Here is a 22,287-nt window from a genome sequence, read left to right as displayed (position 1 = left end):
GGCATTTCAGAAAATGCTGCTTTTCAGATGGCATCTAAGTTCAGCCCTGCGGAGTGGAATAAGTTCAAGCAGACATGACATTACAGAAAGGTGAAGGGCTTTTTAAACAGAAGGAAAATGTAATGAAAACAAAGACAGGGAGGGAGAAAAAGAAAGGACAGTCTGAAAGAAGTAAAAGAAATGTTTAAAGTAAAAGATATATTAGGGGGTGTGCCTACGAAGCAGGTCTGCCTCATGCCTAGCGGAGAGCAACTGGCGAGGAATGTGTCGGCCAACGAAGTGACTATAAGCTCACAGGGAGGGACCAACCAGGCAACACATAGGGATATCCATCAGTAGCAACATGTAAGGAGGAAAAGGGTCACTAGTTAGGAGACAGGAAACACTCAAGGAGAGACAGATGTGAACAATACTGTGGGGTCCATATGGCAGAGGTCAACTATATTAACCACACTCTATCCCTGCCCTGAAACAGAACACAGAAGTAAGCAAATGCTTTATCCTGGGCCGTGAGGCAAGGTTTTGGCGGCGAAGGCTATGCCCCGCTGGATACACTTATTACACAATATGAAAGCCAAGCCCAGGGTGCGGCTCCTCATTCTACTCTAGGATCAGTAAGGACCCATTCCTGCTGACCTTCATCTTCTGTTGGTTGGTTGTTTGCAACTATAGCTGAGAATTCTGTTGTCAGAAAATGAAAATGACATAAAACAGCTTTATGACTCCTAAGAAAACTAAGTTACTAAATGTATAAGCTCTGTTGTGGTGCATAGATTTAAAGCACCAACCTAATCAATTTCCTGGAAATGAACTCTGTTTACTTTTACTCACAGTTTTATTCTGAGCACTATCCTAAATTTGTAAAAACCAAAAACACCCAAAATACTCCCTCGTCTACGATATGTAGATGATACGTAGACTATAAACAACCAATATATAAACATGTGAATCTTATGGAATGTGATTTCTTATGGAATTTGAAAAAAGTATTTTTAAAATCATTAAGACAAGAAGGCAATACAAAAATAATTTAATTCTGTTAACACTAAAGCAGTCTTCAGGCACACTCATGCAAACAATGTCACCACCGGACCACGTGAGCACACTCGCCACCATCACACTGCCCCAGCACCAATGCTGCACATGGGAGGTGGAGGCCCACTGTGGTGGATGGAGCTCCCCAAGCTCACCTTCACAAAATAGTCAAACAGGGGCCTGTATTTCTTGCCTTTGAGATAGGCACCCGGAAATCTAGAAAAAAGGGGAAAGGCAAACTCACAATTAGATTCAAATACCAAAGAAATTAGGTTGTAGCCACATCAAGTCACCACTCCCTTCTGGTTTAGTTGTTCCTTAGGCAATAAGGTTGGCACATGTTACTAAAACATGCTAGTACTAAAATAGTACTTAACTACTTAGTGTTTAAAATGGTATTAGTACCTAAGACTAAACTTGAATACAGCTTTTGGGTTTATGTCTTATGTTTTAAAACTAGAGACACACACACACACAAAGTCAATGATTTGTGTATTTACCTTTCAAGGATCTCATAGTCGCTCTCCAATTTATAGAGGGCTGGTAATCTGGCTTCCATTAAAATGAGTGCTTTTCCTCTGACAACATCTATAAGAGCAACAGAAAAAGTAGAATCCAGTGACAGTCAGACTTTGGCCTGCTCTACAGACATGCATCACACAGCTCTACCACCAGGGGCTCCTGTATCACCCGCATCCAGTATGCGCAGCACTCGCAGCAGCACTGCAGAGAACGCTAGGACACACTGCATTCTGCATACTATACTAAAGACACAAACATCAAAAGCTTGCAGGCAGCTCACCAACTGTTGTTAATTGCACCTCTACCCATTTTAAGTAAATTAAACTTTACTTTGTCCTACAAAGTTATCATATATGAATGATTCAAAGTCATAACAGTAACCAACCAAGAAGCTCACAAATACTAGTCCTCCACACTCTCAGGCACTAGCAACTGAGCGACTATTCCTCCCCCTCCTTTCCCATGTACATAGTAACGTACAGTGCGTGAACCGGTGGATTTATATGTCCTCGCCCAAGGACATGTCAACTGATTTTAGGGAGAGAGGAAGGGAGAGAAAGAGCTATGTGAGAAATATCGATTGGGTGTCTCCCATACATGCCCCAAACTGGGACTGGAACCCGAAACCTTTTGATGTACAGGGTGACACTCCAACCACCTGATCAACCCAGCCAGAGCTGAATGGGTAATTTTTAAAAAACAATTGTGGGATATAACTCAATATAGTTTTAAATCTGGTTTCACATAATACATTGTGAACATCTTTTCATATATTAGTATAAATATCTTTCTTATTCTTTTAGAGAGCTTTTTAATGCAGTACAAGTTTTTTTAATTAGTACACACCAACTAATACTAAAGACACTCATTGTTTTCAAATCACTGCTACTATGAACACTGTATGAATACAGAATCCTTGTTTGTTTCTTTGCACCCTTATTGGAAATGAAGGCTATTAACTGAGATATAGAAAAGCTTAACAATTATATAAACACTTAAAATTTAATAGATACTGACAAACTGCATTATAAAAACTCAGGCTAACTTAAATTCCCACCTATGAAGTATGACATACCCAAGAATTTGCCAGAGCATATAACATGTATACGATACAGTTCACTGTAAGAAAATGAGGGGTTCCAGAAAATGGTGGCTCTGACAAGAAGCAGAATGCCCTTGCTTTTAGCCAGGGACTGGATTTACAGCTAAAATACTGTGTAGCTAGCTTGGAAAAACAAGGGAAATATACCTGATTGGACATATTTCAACTAAGGAGCTCTGAAGAAACATCGTAGAGACTGGTATAAGGGAGGGAGGTTGTAGAAAGGGGGAATCCCCCTGAAGCCAGTGCTTGGCTGCAAGCCCCTAGGGTTAGAGGCTGCAAAGCTCTCTCCCTTTGGGAGTGTGGACTGGCATCCAAGAGCAGGGATCTCAAACCTGGTGCGATGGAGAAGGGAAGGAGAGCCTGTGCAAAGCAGGGGAACAATGTGCCTACAAGGAGAGGGCCGTGCCTTCCCAGTGAAACAATGCACCTAATGGCAGTATCGCCAGCATGAGAGATTCACCCCAGGTGCAGACCACAAAACAGGCTGTCCTGCAGTTTGTGGCTTCCAAGTAGAAAGGGGCCTGTGGGCTGCACCCAGCAGTGCCCTAAAGGGACCCTGTACTTTCCTGTTAGGCATTGTACAGAGCCCCAGAAAGGACTGGACCTGTGTGGCTCGGGGAAAGGGAAGAGAGCTCTCCTGCCGCCAGAGGGACGTGAACTGCCAGTGTGGAGATTCAGGGGATTTTTAACCTACTCTGAAGTGAGTTGGGATAGGAAGCATGAGGAGGTGCCCCAGCTTTACTGAGATCAGCTGTGCAGGAGAACGGCCTGGGGCTGACTTTGTCACCCCCTCCTGCTTGGATCTGAAGGGCAAGGGTGCGAGCTCCTTGAAAAGCAGGTTCTCTGCCTGTTTAATACTTTTTTATTTTTTAAATATCTTTATTGACTTCAGAGAGAGGAAGGGAGAGGGAGAAAGAAACATCAATGATTGGCTGCCTTCTGCACACTTCTGACTGGGGATCGAGCCTACAACTTGGACACATGCCCAGACTGGAAATCGAACCCTGATCTCCTGGATCTTAGGTCAATGCTCAACCACTGAGCCATGCCTGGCTGGGCTGTTTGTTACTTAATATGTTTTTGATTACTGAACGGACATCCACAATCCTGGCTTACACTGGGGAAACAGGCCAATGAAAATTGGGATTTGTGCCTGCATTGTGGAGAGTTTAAACTGAGTGCCCTGTGAGATCAGCCAACTAGATCTGGAAAAGGAGGGGCAGAGCATGCCTACCTCTCCTGCAGGCTAGGAGCACCACTTCAAACATAAATGGGGCTGGTTCAGCTCACTGAAGCCCCAGATGTCCCCCACCCCTGCTTAGCATAGTTTGATGGGGGAAGAAGGGAAAACATCTCAGGAGGGGCTTACTCATCTTACAAGAGTAAGAATCTCAGGGACTACTGTTTGGGAACTGGAGAAAAAGCTTAAAACACCTTATGGAGGCTGGGCAGGCAACATGCTCACAGGAGTCTCTCTGATCAATCCCACTAAACCCAGGCTGCTGAAACGGCCCATATAGAACAGGCGACAGACTGAAGTGAATCTGAACCTGCAGCAGGCCAGTGCATGGGGAACTAGAATCAGAGGACAGGGTAGAGAATGAGGAGCTGGCTGTGGAGCAGAGACTAATTTCTCCACAGTGAGTGCCTGACAGCAAAACCTCTAAGTAAGGGGAGTGATACCCTGAGATACACTAGCTGGCCTGCATCCTAAAGACTCTACAGAAGACTCTGGAATAAGACCAGCCAACCACAAGGGGGAGGCAAAGTAGTTGACAAGAGGAGGTGGTTCACGGAGTGCCTCAGACCTGCCAACTACTTAAGGACACCAGAGCCAAACCTAGACAGCTCCTGACATTGGCTGACACACAAGTATCACCCAGGAAACCCAAATCAGCATACAAAACAGCGAGCCTCAGATAATATAAGCTGCCCAGATGAAACTCACCTGATTGACTTTTTTATATAAAAAAGAGGAAAAAGCCTTTTATGTATTTTTAAAATTGTTTTGAATTTTTAAATTAATTTTAAAAGGATTTGTTTTATCCTCCTTTGATTGTGTTTTTTTGTTTTGTTCTATTATCAAGATTTTCTTGATATTCTCCGATTTACAGCTAGGATACTAACATTACAATCATGAACTTTATTGCTTTTCTCTGTTTTCTCACATATCTCTTATTGGATTCCTTCCCTACCACGCTTTACCTCTCTCTCTCTCTTCTTGTTCCATTGGCATAACTTTCTTTTTCTCCCCATGTCATTTTCTGTCTTCCTGTCTTTGTCTTTTTTAAAAAAAGAAATATATCATATATTTCAGACAGAGGGAGAGAGAAATAGATCGGCTGACAAGAGTCGCTGATCGCTGCCTCCTGAACAGGCTCCAGTGGGGATCAAGCTTGCAATCCGGGCATGTGCACTGATGGAATAGAACCGAGATCTACTGGATCCTAGGTTGATGCTCAACCACTGAACCACACAAGCTGAGCCCATCTTTTTTTTTTTTAAATAATTTTCCTATTCCTACTGTCAACTTATATTTTGCTCGCCCTTCTTTCAGAGTCTTTTCTCTGCCCCTTTTATCTTCCAGTAGCTTCTCTATTTTCTACTTTTTATTTTTCATTTAAAAGTATTAGCAATAATACCCTTTCTTCTGTTTCTTTTTGGCTTTAGTATTTGTGTTATTGTTTAGCTCTCACAATTTGACTTTCTCTTGGGTTTTCATTGTGATTGTCAGGATATTTTGTAAGATACCCCTTGTTTCCTGGGAGTTTGGTTGTGTTTTGTTTTGCCCTGTCAGCACCTGTAAAACAGCTCACACGACATGGTTATGGCTGAGCCTCACAGCTAGCCAACCTGAGAGGAAGGCCCTCCCAGGCCTGGGTCAAAAACAGACTAGACCCAATCACAATATGACAGCCTAAAAAAGCCACAAAAGGGAAACATCTAGAGCATACAGCTCAGAAGTATAAGGAAAACACACCTCTGGGTATCACTGGACATTCACTACAAATTCCCACCCCACAAGACTGGGAGACAGTAAATATATCTAATATGCAGATACAAACATTAAGAGTCACTAAAATGGGGAGACAAAAACAACCACCCCCAAACTAAAGAAAAGGAAAAATCTCCAGAAAAAGAACTTGATGAGATGGAGTTAAGCAAGTTATCAGAAACAGAGTTCAGAGTAATGGTTATAAAGGTGCTCAAGGAAATTATTGAGAACCACAAAACACTTAATAGGAAGGTCCAAGAGCTTAGTGAAAGCGTGAAAAAAAGATGTAGGTATGATTAAAGAAGAACCAGGCAGAAATGAATAATACTTTCTGATATCAAGAATACACTGGATGGAATTAAAAGCATGCTCAATGAAACAGAGGACAGAATAAAGGATTTAGAAAATAAGGTAGAAAAAACCCACCCAATCAGAGTAGCAAAAAAAGAAAAACCACTTAAAAAAAGTATGAGGACAATTTAAGGGAACTTTGGGACAAGATGAAGCAAATCAACGTTCACATCATAGGGATGCCAGAGGGGGAGGAAAGTCAGCAAGGGATAGAGAAATAGAGAAACTGGTAGGGGAAATAAAGACAGAAAATTTCCCTAGGCTGGTGAAGGAGAAAGCCACAAAACTGCAGAAGCACAGAGGGTTCCAAACAAGAGGGACCCAAAGAGACCCACACAAAGACACATCATAATTAAAATGGCAAATGTTAAGGACAAATGAAAGATCATTAAGGGCTGCAAGAGAGAAACAAGCAGTGACCTACAAGGAAGCTTCCAAAAGGCTGTCAGCAGATTTCTCAACAGAAACATTTAAGGCCAGAAGGGAGTGGCGTGAAATTCTCAAAGTAATGAAAAGCAAGATTCTCCAACCAAGACTGCTTTATTCAGCAAGGCTATCATTAAAATATTGAAGGTGAGCTCGGCCAGCATGGCTCATTGGTTGAGTGTTGACCCATGCTCCAGGAGATTGTGGTTAGATTCCTGGTTGGGGCACACGGCCGGGTTGAGGGCTCAATCACAGCAAGGGGTGTGTAGGAGGCAGTCAGTCAATGGCTCTCTCATCATTGATGTTTCTATCTCTCTGTCTTCCTTTCACTCTCTGAAATCAACAAAAATATATTTGAAAAAAGAAAAAAAAAAAAGAGGTGAAATAGAGTTTCCCAGACAAAAGAAGGCTAAAGAAGTTCAGTACCACGAAACCAGCATTGCAACCAATGCTAAAATGACTACTTTAAGAAGAATGTTGAGAAAGGTACATCAGCATAAAGGGAAAAAATGGCATTAAATGAGTATGCATCAATAATAACCTTAAATGTAAATGGAATAAATGCGCCAATCAAAAGACATGGGGTAACTGAATAGACAAGAAAACATGACCCAAATATATGCTGTCTACAAGAGACTGTCCTGAGAGCAGAAGAGTAACACAGGCTAAAAGTGAAGGGATGGAAAACAAATATTCCATGCAAATGGAAAGGAAAAAAAAGCTGGAGTAGCAATTCTTATTTCTGACAAAATAGACTTCAAAATAAAGACCATAACAAGAGACAAAGAAGGTCACTACTAAAGGTATTGATCAAACAGGAGGAAATAACCCTTATAAATATATATGCACCCAATATGGGAACACCCACATATTACATAAAAAATTTCTTGGTGGGCTTTACAGGGGAGATAGACAGCAACAAAATCATAGTGGAGGTCTTTAACACTCCACTATCAACACCGGACAGATCATCAAGACAAAAAAATCAACATGGAAAAAAGAACTAAAACGACACAGTAGATCTAATGGATTTAATTGACATTTACAGAACATTTCATCCCAAAGAAGCAGAATACACGTTCTTCTCAGGTGTACATGGAACATTCTCAAAAACAGACCACATGTTAGGGGCACAAGGCAAGTCCCTACAAATTCAAGAAGACTGAAATCATATGAAGCATCTTCTCAGATCACAATGGTATAAAACTAGAAATCAACCACTATAAAAAAACCTCAAAATTATTCAAATACATGGAAACTAAACAGCATGTTATTAAACAACGAATGGGTTACCAACAAGATCAAAGAAGAAATCAAAAACTTCCTGGAAACAAATGGAAGTGAACAAACAACCCAATCTTAGAATTTCCTAACTGATGAATGCTATGTAGCCCACCCCAGTTCCATAGAGAGAAGCTGTGATTGAACCCTCCCAGAATCACCCTATGAACTTCTTTATCTGGCTGTTTATGTGTAGCCTTACAATATCCTTTAATAACAAACTGGTAATGTAGCTCAAGTACAGTGTTTCTCTGAGTTCTGGGAGCTGCTTCAGCAAATTAATCTACCCTGAGGAGAAGGTCCTGGGTCAGTCAGAAACAGAGGTGACAACCTGGATTTGCAACTGGGAGTCTGAAGTGGGAGTTGGTGGTGGGACAGTCTTGTAAGACTGAGGCTTTAACTTCTGGGATCTGATGCTAAATCTAGACAGCTAGTATCTGAATTGAGAAAATTGCTTGATGGTGTTTAAAAAAAATACACCAGAGTCCTGGCTGAGTGCCTCAGCTGGTTGGAGCATCTCCCCGTACATCAAAAGGTTACAGGTCTGATCCCCAGTTGGGCTGGCATGGGAGGAACTCCCCTCCTCCCACTCTCTAAACATATCCTCAGTGAGGACTGAAAAACAAACAGTCCCAACCAGTTTGGTTCAGTGATTAGGGCGTTGGCCTGCGGAACAAAGGCTGGAGGGTTCGGTTCCCCGTCAAGGGCATGTATCTTGGTTGAATGTACCCCTGGTGAGGATAAAAACAAACAAACAACAAAAACCCCACAAACATCAGAGATTCCTGGTAATGATGAGACGCCACCTCTCTGAATCTCCAGTTCTTCATCTATAATAGGAGCATGATGTGCAAAAGTATACTAAAACCAGACAATTATAAAGGAATTTTTACTTTTTATATCTGTGTACCATTTTGCCCTTTGGTGTATTGTATTTTCAATCTGTTAACCACAGAGCCAAAATGGCCTCACGCACATTAAAAGCCCATGATATCAAACCTAGGTTAATTACTTGACCTAACTGATATTTCAACCTCTCCTAGAAGCAGTCTGGAATTTTCCATTCAATACCAATAATAAGGCAATGTATGGCACAGACTCTCACCATATCCACCCCAAAGAAAAAAGAAGTAATCTACATAATAAAAAAACCTTTGCTAATAGCTTTCCCTCAAACAAAAAACAAAACAAAACAAAAAAACCCCCCACATAGACAAAACGAATATCCTGGTCTAAAAATAATCCTTTCTTCTTTCCTGAATAGCTCACCCCACCCATTCTTCCTATAAAAATAATTTCGTACAACATCTAGCAGCACCCTTCTAGTTACTAGATGGGATGCTTCCCACTTAATAAGGCCAATTAGACCTTCAAATTTATTTGGCTGAACTTTGTTAACAGATTAGATATGAAAACAAAGCAAAACAGTAAAACTCTTTTATTAGAGGGTTATTGTTCTGAGTAAGTCTAACACTTTTTTAAAAACTTCTATTTTTACTGCAAAAAGAAATATAACTGCTATTCTTTCCCAAAATGTTAACAATTACTTTATCCATATTAATCATAAGTAAGCAGCCTCAGCCTCACGTTTACCTTTAATCTTTACATACTGCATATCTGGATTAACACAGAGAGCAAGGTTACTAGGGAGAGTCCAGGGCGTCGTTGTCCAGGCAACCAAAGATACATTTCCATCTTCCTCCAAAGGAAAGGTAACGAATACTGAAGGGTCTTGAACATCCTGAAATAAAATGAGACAAAGTACCTTTTTACAAAACCCATAACAATAGACATGGAAGAAAAAAATAATAATCCTGAAGAATAAATTGATTTTCAGAATAAACTGAGCTATTTTAAAACACCATTTGCCATGTTTATAAAAATAAAATACCAAGCAAGAAATTCCAAATATATTTTTAATATATTTTAAAAGTTTTAATAATTACATGTTGCATAAGGACATTTTGGTCAATGGACTGAAGATATGCAGTGGTCCCTTAAGATTACACTGAAGCTGAAAAATTCCTATAGGCTAGACTAACAAGTGACACAAGTATGTAGCAGCACCGTGTTCTAATTCCCTACAATGTTCAGTATAGTAACATGCAATAGAGGTTTGTAGTCTAGTAGCTGTAGGGAAACAGAATTTGTCATCCCAAAATGCGTCTACTTCAAATAAGGATTATTTTAGGTCAATTAACTTTAAGAAACAGCAGATATTGGAGAAGCTCTGAAAGCCATATAGAAGTTACCTTTTGTAAAAAACATTTACATTTGTAAGAGAAATCTCCATTTCTAAGGGTGTCTCTACTCCATATGTCCGTAAGAGGAAGAACTTACTTTAGAAACTCGTATCAGTGCAGAAGATGACTAAATCTGCATAACAACCTTCCTTTATTTACTATAATTTTCCTGCTAACCTCCCATAACTGACTCCTCCCACCCCCAATGTCTCTTGCCTTCAGCTGTAGATGGTATGTAAGGCGGTGGCTTCTGTGATTTTGGCAAGTTACTGAGTTTTCCTGGCTCTCTCCCATGTATATGGGAGGTATACATGCTATTAAACATTTTTGTTTTTCTCCTTTTAATCTGTGTTTTATTACAGAGTATGTTATCCAAGAACCCAGAGGATAGAGGGAAATTATTTTCCCCCCTACAGAGCAATACGCTATACCACATAGCCTAGGTGTGTAAGAGGCTGTACCATCTAGGTTTTTGTATGTGCACTCCTGATATTTTCACAAGGACAAATTCATCTAACAGATCCTTAAGCATAGCGTGACTGTAGTCACAAATAAAACATTTTAAGTGTATCAAGTGAATATATAATGGAGGTTTCACTATTACAATGATCTATTTTATAGTAAGTCCACAAAGTAGCACCTCAACAAAATAACAGGAAAATATTCTTCATTCCAAAATCTAAAAGTGAGTTCAGTGATAAGGTGTTGGGGCAAGGAAAGTGACTTTATTCCTAAATCTAAAAGTGAGTTCAGTGAGTCATTCTGAAACAACATATACTTGAACTTGTAATATGCTAAATTTTTAAGAGTGAAATGCATGGTCTCTGACTCCACCTTGTTCAAGCTTGGGGTTCCCACGTCCTTAAGGTTAATAGCTGCTGCTTAGTTTTGCATATAGATGTACAAATCATTAGAAAAATTCTGCTTGTGGCTCTGGAGGAGATAAAGTATGTACAAAAATGATTATCAAAGATTAGAATGGACTCACATCAATGAGAGTCAACACACCAAGAACAAAGAAGCTTTACAATCTTCCCTGGACCTCTGCTGGCATGCAAATGCCTGCAGATGTGAATCACCTCTTCACCCTCCTGTCTTCCTCTTCCCTTGACATAAAAGGCTGAATGCTGTACTTTCTTAAGATGGTTGTTTAGGATGCTAGCCTGCCATCTTGGCATTCAGGTGTTCTGAATAAAGTCACTTTCCTTGCCCCAACACCTTATCACTGAACTCACTTGCTCCTGTGTGGCAAGGGGTAGGAAATTGGACTCAGTTACAATAATAATTCAGCTCATTAAAGAAAAACAAAACAAAACAAAACAAACCTTAGAGGCAACAAATACACATTTACTGAATGGTGAAAGTGAAAAAAATGCTGTATTGGCAGGATGCCAAGTAATAAGAACTGTCTAGTGGGAGTATAAATCAGTATGACCACTTTGGAGCACTTTATGCTAGTATCTGTTAGAGTGGAAGGCAGCAAACCACAGCCCACAAGCCAAATCTGGCTGCACCCTGTTTTCATACAGCCTAAGAACTAAGAACGGTTTTCATAGAGTTGAGTACTTGAAACAGAGAGCATTTGTCCCACAAAGCCTAAAATATTTACTATGTAGTACTACTGATAAGAACCACAAACTGAAATGCCCATCAACAGTAGGATAAACTAAATACTACACAGTAATGAAAATAGTGACCTACAAACAGACAAAAAAGATGACTTTAAACAATCTTGAGCAAGAGAAGTCAGACACAAAAAAGAAGACACTGTTCGATTCCACTTATATATAGCTTAGAATCAGTAAACCAATCCATGTGGTTGAAAGTAGGGGTGAAGTGTGTGTGTTTAACCTGAAGGGACCATGAGCAGGGAGGGCTACTGATAGGTTGATAAGGATTTCTTTATTTTATCCGGGTGCTGGCTTCACAGACATATTCACTTTGTGCAACTACATGGAGTAGAGCAAGAAAATGGAGGAACAAAAAAACATTTTATGATTAAACCAGGCAATAGGCAATAAGATATAAAACATTAACTTTATTATGTAAAGAAATGAACATAAAAAATTAAACTTAAAAAAAACACACAAACCCTCTAAATGAAAATCTAAATAAAACATTAATGATTACCTTTGAGTACTAGGATTATAACTTTTTTCTCCTTCTATATATCTTCTAATGGTTTCCAAATATTTCACAATAACTATACCAAAAACTGGATTACCCTTTGGAACAACTGGAAAGACTTTCTCCTGAAACTCAATTTACTTCTGCACAGTTTGCTCTTTCCCAATAAGAGAAAGTATTTGTTTACTTAGGAAGAGGATAATCTTTGAAAATTCTAGGGGCTCACAAGCTGTTATGGAGATCTAACATGTAAAAACTTAGTTGCCAAAGGAAACCCAGCATAAGTACACAAAGATTTGTATTAAAAAATGTTTTAGTAACATTGTTACTATCAAAAAGGAACTATATCTTTCAAAACCACTCAAATGTCTATCAGAAGAATGAATAAATTGTAACCTATTTGTTATATGAAACACTATACAGCAGTTAAAAATAAACTTGGAAGATTCCAGGATGGCTGCAGAGTAGCTGGACGCTGTGCCCACAAATCCCTAGCCCCAAACAGGATTTATAGCTAAATCACAGAGCAATCAACCTGAAAAACTAACTGAAGACTAGCTAATCTGAAATATTATAACCAAGGAGTACAGAAGCCAGAGACTGGAAAGGAGGGTGGAGAAGTGGAAAGGGAGAGTCCCCTCATGCAGGTGGAGCAGCGGCTGATAAACCAGAAGGATACTGTAGCTGTGGAACTCCCTCCTCCTAGGACTGAGGGTTCTCAACCCCCATGTGGATCCCCAACCCAGAGAAACAGTTGAGAAGAGGAGCTCGCGTGTTGTCTGGCAGTGGGAGTCAGTGGGGATTCTGTCTGCCTGGGAGACTTGGACAGCACTATCCTGGGCAAAGTGCACTTCTAAAGTTACAGCAAGAGCCTCAGGAGTTCGCTCCAGACATTGACTGCTGGAGAGGCCAACACTGGTGTACTCAGGTCCTACAGAGGGGTCTGCTGGCTATACCTAGCAGTGACTTGGCATCAGTGTGGGTGGGTGGGTCGGTGGATTTCCTGACTGTATCTCCCCAGGGCCAGACAGGTGAATGCTGGGCTGTATGGCTGCAGTGAGGGGAGGCAAATCCAGGCTTCCTGGGAGTTCAGCCCCAGGCTAGTCTAGGAAGAAGTACTCCCTCTCTAGGTTGCTGGCACCACCCCAACAGGAGACTGATTTGATCAGCTTGCCAAGTCCAGGAAACCCTTGCTGGGCAAAGTTCCATGGGGGTGAAGGGACGAGTAGCTCAGAGCAGGAACATTCAAAGTGTGAGACATTTGGAGGCTATTGTCTTGGACTTGGATGAAGTGATTAGCCCCCTCCTGTGGGTGGGCCGGAATCATCCCCAATGGAAACTTTTGATCTGTCCTCTATCACTGAGCCCAGGGTGGCTGAGGTTGCTCCTACAGTGGGCACAGCTGGTTGTACCCTACCTGAATCTGCAAGCAGACCCTCTAGGGGGAACTAGAATGGGGACTCTGGCAGTGACAGGGGTTTGGCTTTGAACCAGGGGCTACTTTCCCCTCATTGTGTGACTGGGTGATCTCCAAGTAGGTGATCTATAAGCCCTATCTTGGTTACCCTGGGCTCACCCTATAGTCTCTCTTTGGAAAACAATGGAGGAAGACCAGGCAATCTCAGGGGGATGCAGAGTAGCCGACAGGTGAAGGCAGGCCTCAGCAAAACTCGGTCCTTTTACAGATCTGTCCCCATGCTGGAAGAAACTGACCCTTTTACACACATAGGACCCTCCCGTGCACACTGAGGTCCCTCAGACACAGACACAAAAAGTGATCAGTGTGGTAACTATAGACAAGTATCCCAAGGCTGGTTACACACAATGTCTCACAGCAACCAGTACTTGAACCCCACCCAAGTGACCCAGACACAACACACCAGTGGTAGGGTTCAGACCATACCAGAGCTCGATGCTGCTAGCTACACAAGCAGCACACCCAAAAGGGGATCCCAGCAGGCACCAGATCCTCCTGGGAACAACCCCACCTCAGAAGCAGCATCTCAAACAAGGTGACTGAGGTTTACCTGTATAGTTACCCAGCCTGAAGGGTTAATTCCACCCACGAAAAGGCCAAAAGCATTCACCCTGAACTAAAATAGGAGGTGCACATAATCCACAAGAAACATTCCTGGAGCACAGAGTTCAAGTGATCTGAATTTTGTGCCACTGAGCCCAACAAGACATGTCACAGCTGTGCATGCACAGCAGTTTACACACCATGGTCTTGTATAATCTTCACAGCCAGCCAGCCCAAGGGTTGATCTAACCCACAAACAGGCCAACAGCAATCAAGACAAAATTAAAAAGGGACATGATTTGTATAAGCCTCACAGCCAACCAGCCCAAGGGTTGATCTAACCCACAAACAGGTCAACAGCAATCAAGACAAAATTAAAACGGGACACGATCTACACAAGGGACATTTCTAGGGCACCCAGCTCTGAAGATCATGGAGATTACACCACTGAGTCCCACAAGACACCTCTACATTGGTATGGTGGATCACCATACCAATGCTGAGAGTCATGGCAGATCTATCTAATACATACAAAGAAACACAAAGAGACAGCTAAAATGGGGAGACCAAGAAACTGACCCCAAATGAAAGAACAGGAGAAATCTACAGAAAAAAACCTACATTAAATGGAGGAAAGCAATTTATCAGATAAGAGTTCAAATTACTGGTAATAAGGATGACCAAGAAATGTAGGGAGAAAGACCACAGTATGAAAAAGGACCTAAAAACCATGAAAAAGAACCAGTGAGAAACAAAGAATACCATACTGGAAATCAAGAATACAATGGAAGAGAAACCAGTATGTTGGATGAAGCAGGGTACTGAATCAGCAATTTGCAAACAAGAACACCCAATTAGAGCAGCAAAAAGGAAAAAGAATTAAAAAGCATGAGGATAGTTTAGAGCAACTATGGGAAAATGTGAAAACAATGGCATCTGCATCATAGGGATCCCATATGAAGAAGAAAGTGAGCAAGGGATAGAGAACCTATTTGAAGAACTAAAGACAGAAAATTTCCTTAACCTGGTGATGAAAAAAATTTCACACAACTTTAGGAAGCACAGAGAGTACCAATCAAGATGAACACAAAGAGGCCGGCACCAAGACACATAATAATTAAAATGGAACAGGTTATAAAGACAGAGAGAATCATAAAGGCAGTTAGAGAGAAAGTTACATACAAGGGAGTTCCCATAAGTCTGTCAGTTGATTTCTCAACAGAAACACTACTTGCCAGAAGTGAATCCCATGAAGTATTCAAAGTAATGAAAAGCATGCACCTGTAAAGCCCAAACTACTTTACCCACCAAACCTATCATTTAAAACTGAAGGGGAAATAAACAGCTCCCTCTGACACGGGCTAACAGAGTTCATTACCACCAAAGCAGCACTGTAAGAAATGTGAAAGGGACTGCTTTAAGAAGAACAGAGCGGGGAGAAACAAGATGGTGGCGTAGGTAACAGCTGTACCAGCAGCCTCCCACAACCACATCAAAATTACAACTAAAATACAGAACCATCATCACTCAGAACCTCCTGAAATCTAGCTGAACAGAAGCCCTACAACCAGGGAACTGAAAAAGCAAGAGAAAAGCAGTTAGTTACCTACCACTGTCAGCTGATTTCTCAACAGAAACTTTGCAGGCCGAAAGGAGTGGCAAGAAGCATTCAAAGTGATGAAAAACATGGAACTACAACCAAGATTGCTCTACCCAGCAAAGCTATCGTTTAGAATTGAAGGTCAGAGAAAGAGCTCCACAGATTAAGAAAAAGCTAAAGGAGTTCATCACCACCAGACCAGCACTACAGGAAATGTTGAAGGGTATTCTTTAAGAAGCTAATGAACAAAAGAATCTGATGAACTAAATAGATTCCGAGACACTGAGGCATGTAACAGACGATCATATTTCAGAGGGAAAGGGGGGGGAGGGTGGGAAGAGATTAACCAAAGAAGTTATATGCATAACCCATGGACACAGTCAATGAACAGGGTGAAGGCCTGGGGAGGGGGTGGGAGCGAAGTGGAGGGGGTCAATTGGGGGGGAAAAAGTGGGACACCTGTAATACTTTCAACAATAAAGATAAATTAAAAAATAAAAAGAACAGAGGGAGGAACATATGTAAAGGAAAAAACAAAACAGAACAAAAACCCAAAGGCAACTTATAAGTACCTCTGAATAATAACCTTAAATGTAAACCAACTAAATGCTTGAATCAAATCAAGAACATGAGCCATATATATATACTATCTACAAGATTCCAAACTCAGAACAAAAGATTTACATAGGCTGAAAGAGAAGGGATGCAAAAAAATATTCCATGCAAATAAGTATGAAAAAAGCAGGGGAAGCAATACTTATATCTGACAAAGTAGACTTCAAAACAAAGACCATAATAAGAGAGAAAACAATCATTACATAATACTAAAGGAATTGATCCCACAAGAAGAAATAACCCTTGTAAACATATATGCATACAATACAGAAGCACCTAAATATACAAATAAAATCGTGGCATATTTTAAAAGTGATCGACAGCAATACAGTCATAGTAAGGGACTGTAACACCTCACTGTCATCACTGGATAGGCAGTCTAGACAAAAACTGAACAAGGAAAGAGCGACCTTAAATAACACACTAGATCAGACGGATTTAACAGAACATTTCATCCCAAAGCTGCAGAATATACTTTCTTCTCAAGTGCAAATGGAACATTCTCAAAGACAGACATTTAGGGCACAAAGTAACTCTTAACAAATTTAAGGTGAAATCATACCAAAAATCTTCTCAGATCATAATGGCATAAAACTAGAAATAACTAATAATAAAAAAGTCAAAAACACTGAAATATATGGAAGCTAAACAGAATGTTATTAAACAATGAATGGGTTACCACTGAGGCCAAGGAAGAAATAAAAAATTACCAGGAAAAAAAAGAAAATGTACACACAACAACTCACAATCTGTGGGACCCAGGGAAAGCAATCCTGAGAGGGACATTCATAGCATTACTACCTCAGGAAACAAGAAAAACCTCAAATAAACAATCTAACCCTACACCTAAAAGAATTAGAAAAAGAATAACAAACAAAGCCAGAAGTAGAAGGAAATAATAAAGACCTGAGCCAAAATTAATGACAGAGACTAAAAATAAGTACAAAAGATCGATGAAACCAAGATCAATGAAACCAAGAACTTGTTTATCTCTGAAAAGATAAACAAGACTGATGTACCTTTAGCCAGCCTACTCAAGAAACAAAGAGAGAGGACCCAAATAAATAAAATTGGAAATGAAAGAGATGAAATAACAACCAACATCACAGAAATACAAAGGAGTGTAAAACAATACTATGAACAATTACACACCAAAAAATTGGACAACATGGGTGAAATGGACAAATACTGGAAACCTACAATCTTCCAAAACTGAATCAGGAAGAATCAGAGAACCTGAATAGACCAATTACAACTAATGAAAGTGAAGAAAAAAAAAAAAAAAAAAAAAAAAAAAATCCCAGCAAACAAAACTCCTGGACGAGATGGCTCCTCAGGTAAATTTTACTAAACATTCAAAGAACCAACACCTATCCTCTGTAAACTATTCCAAAAAAATTCAAAAGGAGGGAAGACTTCTTAAGCTCTTCTTAAGAGGGCAGCAATATCCTAAATCAAAAACCAGATAAAGACACTACAGAGAAGGAAAATTAAAGGCCAATATATGAACACAGACGCTAAAATTCTTCAACAAAATATTAGCAAATTGGATTCAACAATACATTAAAAACAAAGTCATACACCGTGATCAAGTGGGATTTATTCCAGGGATGTAAGGCTGGTACAATATTCATAAATCAATAAATGTGATACATCACATCAACAAAATGATAAAAACCACAGGATCATATCAATAGACACAAAAAAAACATTCAACAAAATCCAGCACCCATTTATGATAAACAATCTCAACAAACTGGGAAGAGAAGGACCATACCTCAACATAATAAAGGCCATATATGAAAAACCTAAAGCCAACATCACGCTCAATGGGCAAAAAGCTAAGAGTGTTTCCCTTAAGATCAGGAACAAGACAGGGATGTTTGCTTTCACAACTCTTATTCAACATAGTAATGGAAGTCCTAGGCAAAGTGATCAGACAAAAGAAGTTAAAAGGCATCCAAATTAGAAAGGAGAAAGTAAAACTGCTTTTTGCAGATGACATGAAGTTGTACATAGAAAACACTAAAGACTCCATCAAAAATCTACTAGGTCTAATAAATGGATTTGTCAAAGTAGCAGGATACAAAATTAATATTCAAAAGTCAAAGGCATTTTTATACACCAATAACGAACTATCATTCAGAGAAACTAATAAAACAATCCCATTTACTATTGCAACAAAAAAAATAAGATACCTAGGAAGAAATTTAACCAAGAGTCAAAAGACCTATACTTGGAAAACTATAGAACACTGAAGAAAGAAACTGAGGAAGATACAAATAAGCAGAAGGATATCCTGTGTTCATGGAGAGGATGAACTAACATCATTAAAATGTACATACCATCCAAAGCAATCTATAGGTTCAATGCAATTCCTATTAAAATACCAATGGTGTATTTCACAGATGTAGAACAAACATTCCAAAAATTTATAAGAAGCCCAGAAAGACCCCGAAGAGCCTCAGCAATCTAGAGAAAGAACAAAGTTGGAGGGATCACAATACCTGATATCAAGTAATACTACAAAGCCACTGTAATCAAAACAGCCTGGTAATGGCATAAGAACAGGCATATAGATTAACGGAACAGAACACAGAGCCCAGAAATAAATCCATGTCTTTGTGGTCAATTAGTATTTGACAAAGGAGGCAAGAGCATGCAATGGAGTAAAGACAGTCTGATAGTCTTTCCAATAAATGATGTTGGAAAATTGGACAGGTATATGCAAAAAATGAGAGTAGACCACCCCCTAACACCATACACAAGAACAGACTCAAAATGGACAAAAGAGTTAAATGCCCAGATGAGTGGAAGTGGAAGATGGCAAATGGTGATAAAAAAATTAAATTAAAAAAAAAAAAAAAAAAAAAAAGACTTAAATGTAAGTCACAAAACCATAAAAACCCTAGAAGAAAACATAGGCAGTAAAATATCAGACATTTTTGCTGATACATCTCCTAGGGCAAAGGAAACAAAGGAAAAAATTAAACAAATGGGACCACATCAAACTAAAAAGCTTCTGGACAGCAAAAGAAACCACCAAGAAAATGCAAAGGGAGCACACTGAATGGGAGAACATATTCACTGTTGATACATCTGATAAGGGGCTAATTTCCAAAATACATAAAGAACGTCTACATCTCAACACCAGGAAAACAATCCAATTAAAAAATGGACAAAATACCAAAATAGACACTTCTCCAAAGAAAATGAAGAAATGCTCAATGTTACTAATCACCAGAGATGAAAATTAAAACCAAAATGAGGTATCACCTTACACATATCAGAATGGCTGCCATCAATAAATCAAGAAAAAAAAAGTGCTGGCGAGGGTGTGGAGAAAGGGGAACCCTAGTGCACTGCTGGTGGGAATGCAGACTGGTGCAGCCTCTGTGGAAAACAGGACAGAGTTTCTTCAAAAAAATTAAAAATGGAACTGCCTTTTGACCCACCACTCCAGGGAATATATCCTACGAATCCCGAAATACCAATCAGAGAGAATGTGTGTACCCCTATGTTCATAGCAGCATTATTTACAATAGCCAAGATCTGGAAACAGCCCAAGTGCCCATCAGTAGATAAGTGGGTAAAAAGGCTGTGGGACATTTACACCATGGAACACTATGCAGCTGTAAAAAGGAAGGATCCCTTACCCTTTGGGACAGCACTGATGGAACTGGAGAGTATTATGCTAAGCGAAATAAGCCAGGCAGAGAAAGACAAATATCACATGATCTCACTTACAGATAGAATGTAATGAAAAAAATAAACTGACAAACCAAATAGAAACAGGCATGGATACATGGAACAGACTGACAGCTGGCAGAGGGGAGTGTGGTGGGGTTACTGGATAAGAGAAGATGAAGAGATTAGCTAAAGAACATTTACCTATATCCCACATACACAGACAATAGTGAGGTGATGGCCAGAGGGAAGGGGGAAGGAGTGGTACAAGTGGGCAAAGGGGTGGTGGGTGGGGAAGGGGGGCGGGGAAGTGAGGCCTGAAAAAAATAAAAACAAAACCTTAAAGCTACATATATCAAGATAAAAAATCTTTAAAAAAGTGTTTAGTATAAAAGCCAACACGCAGAGTAAGTACAGTGGGTAATATTTAAAAACATACAGATCAATGCAGCTGCCTATTGCACAAGACTGCTAGGGCTGGGGATCCTGCAACCCAGGTACCTGCCATTGCCCGGGAACTGAACCCTAGACCCTTGGTGCACAGGTGGATAGTCTAACCACTGAGCCAAACCCGCCAGGGCATAGAGTACCAATTTTTATAAAATAGAAAGCAGAGCAAATGTTATATGAGACCATGGTATGCAATCAAAGCACTCAATGTGGGAAACTCTACAAGACAAAATCTGTCTCCTAAACAATAATTTGCAAGAAAAAAAATAAAGAGAAAAGGAGACCTACAGATTAATACAAACTGTATAAACCTTAAAAAACAGAACCCAAAATAAAGTATAACTGGGAAAAAATGTATATTTATGAAGCAAAGAGAAATGTGAACACTGATAATATCCAGGAATTAAAGAATTAGGAAGTATTTAAGATTAAGGATGACTGGTGATGACTTTTTTAGGAGGGATAATGGTACTATGGTAATGTGCTTAGTATGTAATTCTCTAGATTTGTATGTGCTTAAAAATATTTTATTTAAAAAAAAAATACAACATGCCTAGCCGGATGTGGCTCAGCAGTTGAGCATCAACCTAGGATCCAGGAGATTGGGGTTCGATTCCCAGTCAGGGCACATGCCCGGGTTGCCGCCTACAGCCAATCAATGACTCTCTCATCATTGATGTTTCTCTCTCTCTCTCTCTCTCTGTCTCCCTCTCCTTTCCTCTCTCTGAAATCAATAAAGATATATTAAAAAAAAAACACAACACAAATGAGCACTACTATAGAAGCATATTTAGGAGACAACAGAAATCATGATGTCCACCTCAGTAGAATTTGCAATGACCAAACTGAATGTATGAAAAGCATTGTATAAGATGCAAAGTGGTGCTCTGGCTGGTTTGGCTTAGCAATTAGTGTTGACCCTCAAACTAAAGGCTCCCGGATTGGATTCTGGCCAAGGACTCGTATCTTGGTTGCTGGCTCGATCCCTGGCCCTGGTTGGGTCATGGTCGGGAGGCAACCAATCGATGTTTCTCTCTTTGTCTCTCTCTCTCTCTCTCTCTCTCTCTCTCTCTCTCTCTCTCTCTCTCTCCCTCTCCATCTCTCCATCTCTCTCCCTCTCTCCCTCTCTCTCTCTCTCTCCCTCTCTCTCTGTCTCTCTGTCTCACCCCCCTTCCACTCTCCCTGAAATGCAATGGAAAAAAATATCCTCAGGTGAGGATTAAAAAAATAAAAGATGCAAAGTGCTTTTGGAATACAAGTTTTAATAATATTTCCAAATTTGAGCTATAAAGTAAGAATTCCCCCTCAAAATCAATATCTTTAAAGAGGGTTAGATAAATTTTCAGAAAAATGCCTCTTCAACATACACACATGAGAACAGAAGACTTACTACCTTTACTATCTGACTAGATAAGGTAAGTACGTAAGTATACTTTATAAACACAAGACATGCCTAAACTCTTCTAGCATACCGACAACAGGATATTCCATTCATTAGAGAAAAGATCATAATAATGTGCACCAATCCCAATTAGATTTCCTCTCTCAATACCATTACCAAATAAATAAACTATGAGATCTCAGATGAGGGATAAAAATCACCGAAACCAACAATGCTTGTGAAACAGTGACTGGAGGGAAACAGGGCAGAGCTGAACTTGTAAACCAAAGGGAAGCATACACATGGTCAAAACAAGACAAACCTATCACATTAAGACACATCATTCACAGATCTCATGCGGGGGAAAAAATCCCTCTTTTTTAACAGAGCCTTGGTTCAGTGACTGACAAACATTAACAGCACTCAGCAAGAAATGACCAAATTGACAA

The 22,287-nt window shown here is 39.9% G+C and overlaps 1 protein-coding gene across 1 annotated transcript in view; it reads right to left on the bottom strand.

Annotated features, from left to right (window-relative positions):
• IARS1 (isoleucyl-tRNA synthetase 1) overlaps positions 1 to 22,287 on the bottom strand; it is a 93,891-nt gene that overhangs the window by 61,493 nt on the left and 10,111 nt on the right. Inside the window, exons 7-9 of the mRNA XM_087822504.1 lie at positions 9,309 to 9,456; positions 1,536 to 1,623; positions 1,191 to 1,251 (exon numbers count right to left, since the gene is read on the bottom strand). Of these exons, the coding sequence (XP_087678630.1) occupies positions 1,191 to 1,251; positions 1,536 to 1,623; positions 9,309 to 9,456 (297 nt within the window). The remainder of the gene's footprint in view (positions 1 to 1,190; positions 1,252 to 1,535; positions 1,624 to 9,308; positions 9,457 to 22,287) is intronic.

Source organism: Miniopterus natalensis, chromosome 12 (assembly GCF_054644295.1).
Source record: "Miniopterus natalensis isolate mMinNat1 chromosome 12, mMinNat1.hap1, whole genome shotgun sequence".
Taxonomy (NCBI): Eukaryota; Metazoa; Chordata; class Mammalia; order Chiroptera; family Miniopteridae; genus Miniopterus; species Miniopterus natalensis.
This window is presented reverse-complemented; position numbering and strand designations above follow the sequence as displayed.